The 5,182-nt window shown below is 40.2% G+C and overlaps 1 protein-coding gene across 1 annotated transcript in view; it reads left to right on the top strand.

Annotated features, from left to right (window-relative positions):
- Positions 1-186: 186 nt before the first annotated feature.
- LOC106880823 (galectin-4) overlaps positions 187-5,182 on the top strand; it is a 124,810-nt gene continuing 119,814 nt past the window's right edge. The window contains exons 1-2 of the mRNA XM_052971968.1: positions 187-247; positions 540-637. Coding sequence (XP_052827928.1) covers positions 187-247; positions 540-637 — 159 coding nt within the window. The remainder of the gene's footprint in view (positions 248-539; positions 638-5,182) is intronic.

Below are 5,182 nucleotides of genomic sequence, written 5' to 3'. Positions count from 1 at the left end.
ATATATTTACTTCTAGTTTGTATGGTTCGCGTGTTTTTCTGTGCTCCTGAAAACCCGTAAAAATATTCCAAAGAAAACAGTAAACTGATCAGGAAATTATACTAAAATACAATGTATCTATAAAATTACAATATATTTAAAATCACCTAGATAAATATACTGAGCAGAAAGAATCTTCGACAAAACATGAAGTCAAAACACCGCTGTTTCTTTGATCAAGAAGTTCCTCCCCATGTTTACGCGGAAAGTAAATAAAATTCCTGAGATCCACCTCAGCTTTAAGAAAAACTCAAAATAAGATAAGTATATGTGCATTTGCTATAATTAAAGTAACAAAAGGTCCTGGAAAAAGTTATAAGTTATTGACCTTTCCTCTCTGTATTTTGTTTTTGTTTCGGAGCTACACGATGACATCTTCTTTTCATTTTCTTTTCTTTCCTTCTCTTCTCTTCTTTGTTTATATATTTTTCTTTCTAACGAGGTCTGATAAATACTGGCTTTCTATTTCTTCTAACCCATTTATTTATTTTGATTGTAAGTTAGGCAAGTGTTTCTCCTCTATTCAAATAATTCACTTTTCTTTCAGAGCTTACAAAACAAAAACAAACCAAGCCAGGCTGGAATATATATATCTCATGTAACTTCCACTTTCTTTTCTCTCAATCATTTTGCTCTTATTTACAAATATACTTACTCCTCTTGCTTTACTTTTCTCACTCACAAACGATACATGCTCCCTCTCTCTCTTTATAGTAGAATCAATATGTATCTAGTCTCTCTCCATCTCTTCCACTTTCTCCAAATATATTTACTGACTTACTCTCTCACTCAAACACTAGCCATACATACTCCCCTCTCCCTTTCTCTCTCTCTGTACTAGATTCAATATGTATCTAGTCTCTCCCTCCCTTCTCTCTCACTTTCTCCAAATATATAATTTCTTCCTCTCACTCTTTTTATTCCACAACTTTGCTCTTATTTACAAATAATCTAGTCTCTCTCTTTCCCTCTCTCTCACTCCCACTTACTCTCTACTTCCCTATCTCAATCCACCTACACCTACAACCCTATCCCCCATTGTTACCTGCCCATTCTTTCCCCTGCATACTTACCCTGCCCTCATCTCTGCTTCCCTCTCAATCTCCTCTCTGTCCCTTCTCTGCCTCAACTTTCCTGTCTGCCCCCTCACATTTCCTCTGTCACCCCCTTTGGGTCTCTTCCCTCCCACAACTTACTCACCCCTCATCTACCCAACTTCTCACTCCCCTCCGTACTTTCTCCCATCACACCCCTGTTCTCTCCATACCTGCACTCAAAAACTCACCGCACACTCCACCACAGCCATACAGCACAAGGAAGATGCCAAGAAATTGGAAGTCTACAGAGATAGAATTGTTCCTACTTGCCTGGGAAATTGCAGAAGGTGATTCACCAAATAATTTGACTACAGCTGCCCTGAAGAGCAATGGTTTCTCCAGATCAGTGGCACAAATAGAGTAGAAGGAGAATGAGTTCATCTGATCTTATGTGCTCATATGGCCACACCTGGAGAAACTGGATATCATTTTCAAAAGTGGCAAAAAAATGATGACACTGCCTGTGAGAAACCTCACACAGAAAGTAATGGCAACATCAACACCAAAGTTAAAAAGCTCAACAAAGAAGGAATCGAGAAAAGTGCAAACAACCACATTCCCAACACCTCCCAAAGCAGCAATGTAGAAGAAAAAGAAGAAACCAGATGAAAACCAAGTGAAAATGGTTCTAAACTAAAAACTAAAATTAGGCCCTCTCAGAGAAAAAGGTTTATCTGCAAGTTCCACAAAAGCGGTGTCTGCTGGCATGGAGAGAGTGTGACAAACTGCCACTTTGTGAACCCAGTGGTGGAGCAAAATCCACCACTCACCCAACGAAGAAACAACCACACTTAGAAAAATCTATATCCTAGCACAAATCCACAGAAGAAGGTCAGACAGAAGTCATATGCAGATGTAGTACAAGCTGCAGCGGTTGAGCAACAACATTTTTTAAGTGTGTCACAGGAAATAGCGCACCAGTTGTCATGGCTACAGGCAAAGCTGAGCTATGTACCCTCGCACACAAGACCGCCACAATTGATGGACCCCGGATGGCTACCACTGCCACCCAGCACACCAACATTAACGCTATTTCTACTGATGAAAATAAGAGGCCAGCTGCAGAAATGCAAAATTGAGTACATGAAGAATCTTTCTGCATGCAATCAAGCTATATGCATTGCACTTACAGAAGCACATCAGTCTGCAGACATAAGTGATGTGGAGATACACATACCAATGTATGCTATCTTCTGTACAGACAGAAGAAAAAGAAATCATGGTGGAGTTGCAATATACATTTGTGAAGATGTCACACCATTAATCATGTTATTAAACTCAAACTCGGTGACACACTCATAGTACATCTAAAGCAACTTGATATAGTGATATGTACACTATATCGTCCACCTGATGCCTCAAATCATGATGGAAAATTTGAGGAAAGCCTCAGTGCGATAAAGGAAGCACTAACACAATTGGATCAACGTACTACTATATTTCTGATGGGTGACTTCAACTTCCCCAACATCAGGTAGTCTGAGAGCAACATAACCACAGGAATGACACACAAAGAGCGAAATCAAGCAGAATCTCTACTTGATCTTATGAAAATGCTATTCATGGAGCAGATCATACTCTCTTCAACCAGGCACAAAGATATCCTGGACCTCTGTTTTACTAACAATGTGGAAATTATTCACAATGTAAGTATATCACCAACAATATTTTCAGACCATAACATTATAGAACTGACAATGTATGTCCCAGAATTAACTAAAGATAAACTCTGCACAGATGGTGCTCAAACCCTATCCAGCCTAAATTTCTTTGAGGCTGACTGGAAGTGACTTGAAAAACAGATACTCCAGCAGGACTGGCCTAAAAGCCTCTCTATGCAAGACATAGATATGAAACTCAATAATTTCATGTCAATAATGGGAGCCATATGCATTGAATATGTCCCAGAGACATTCCCTGAGACAGGAGAATACTCATGTGGCAGAGAATAAAGATCTCAAATCATTTAAACAAACACCTCAATGACAATGTAAAATCCCACCTGAAAGAGGAACAGTTCAAGATTAAAAATAAACTGAAAATCTCCCATGAAAAAGAAAGAGAAGAAAAAGAAACCTGGGCAGTCGAAAAAATAAAAATAAATCCTAAAGCCTTCTACATGTTGGCAAAGGAGTTTGCCTCAGTATGCTATAAGATAGGACCACTATTTGGTAAAACCGGCTCATTAGCTGCAGACCCGAGAAAGATAAGTGAAGCACTAAATGAACAATTCTGAAGTGTTTTCACATCTCCACTGGCAAATAAACAAGCCTGAGAAATTATTCAATGTAATGAACCTATTCGGAAAAGAGGCAACTATCGATTATATCAATATAATAGAAGAGGATGTAATATTGGCCATTGATGAGATGAGATTAAACTCAGCAACAGGCCCAGATGGACTCCCAGCTGTTCTCTTAAAGACATGTAGAAAGGCTCTTGCAAAGCCACTACAGATACTCTTTCAGAGTTTCCTTGCATGTGGTAGACTTCCCAACATGCTAAAAGAGGGTATAATATGCCCTGTCCATAAAGGAGGGAGCAGAGCAGATGCCAAAAACTACAGGCCCATCTCTCTGACCTCACATGTTAGCAAGGCAATGGAACACATTGTCAGAAAAAGGCTGATCACGTTCCTAGAAGAAAACAACCTTCTCACAAACATGCAATATGGCTTCTGTCCAGGGAGGAGCTGCCTCACACAGCTGCTGCAGCATTTTGACTGGGTACTGAAGCAACAGCTAAACCAGTCAGCTGTAGACGTGATATACCTGAACTTTGCCAAGGCCTTCGACAAGGTTGATCATGGCATGATTTGTCACAAGCTGCAAAACTTTGGTATTACTGGGAAACTGGGAGAGTGGCTGCATAATTTTCTGAAGGGCACGAGTCAGACAGTTGTAGCCAATGGTGCTCACTCTGAAAAGACACCAATTCTCAGTGTAGTCCTACAAGGAACTGTACTGGGGCCACTACTATTTGTGGTGGCCCTCTCAGACATGCTCTCTATGGTATAGTTAACCAACCTGACCAGTTATGCTGATGACACAAAAGTATTGCAGGTAGTTAGGAACCCAGAGGATATCATAAAACTGTAGAAATGCCTGAACGAAACCTGCAAATGGGCTAACAAAAATAACATGCAGTTTAATGCTATGAAATTTCAGGCACTCCATTATCAGTCCAACATCAGACTAAAATCGAAATACACTGCACCAGAAAGTAATATGATCCCAGAGTCAGAGTCGGTGCATGACTTGGGGTTTCACATGAGCAATGATGCAACATTCCATGTGCATATTAGTAAGATGGCAGTACTGTGCAGGCGAATGGCTGGATGGATTCTGATAACATTCAGAACCAGGAAGAGGGGAGCCCTGCTACTCCTATGGAAGACTTTCTTTCTTAGCTGCTTAGACTACTGCTCCCAACTATGGTCCCCGAAAGTGTGAAACAATCTGTGGAACTTGAAGCAATCCAGCACGAATACACAAAGAAGATTGACTCGCTGCAAAAAATGGGCTACTGGGAGAATCTAAAGGAGCTGAGTCTCTTTTCCCTGGAGAGAAGATTAGAAAGATATGCAGTAATATATATTTGGAAGATCTTGGAGGGTTTAGCTCCCAGTTTTGGAAATGACAGCTATACCAATCCTTGAACTAGACAGCACTGCATCATACCAAAAAGCTTGTCTTCTTAATCTAAAGTAAGGATACACTACTGCAATAATCTGGGTTTCAAGGGCCCGCAATTGTTCAACATCCTGCTGGGCAACCTTAGAGATGTACATGGTGTTGATGTGGAAGTTTTCAAGGAACATCTGGACAGGTTTATATCTGAGATACCAGATGACGCCACATCGCGACAGGAGATGCAAAGAAGAGCAGCTCCATCCAACTTGCTACTTCACCAAAAACAATATCGGAAATAACACCGATTAACTACAGGTGGTGCACCAGCATGGCCTCAACTCTGGGCTGAAACCAGTAAAAGATAAAAGATAAAGTCATATACATATATATATATATATATGTGTATATATATAT

This window comes from Octopus bimaculoides, chromosome 11 (genome assembly GCF_001194135.2).
Source record: "Octopus bimaculoides isolate UCB-OBI-ISO-001 chromosome 11, ASM119413v2, whole genome shotgun sequence".
NCBI lineage: Eukaryota > Metazoa > Mollusca > Cephalopoda > Octopoda > Octopodidae > Octopus > Octopus bimaculoides.
Note: the sequence above shows the minus strand (reverse complement) of the source record. Positions and strands in the feature narration are given on the sequence as shown.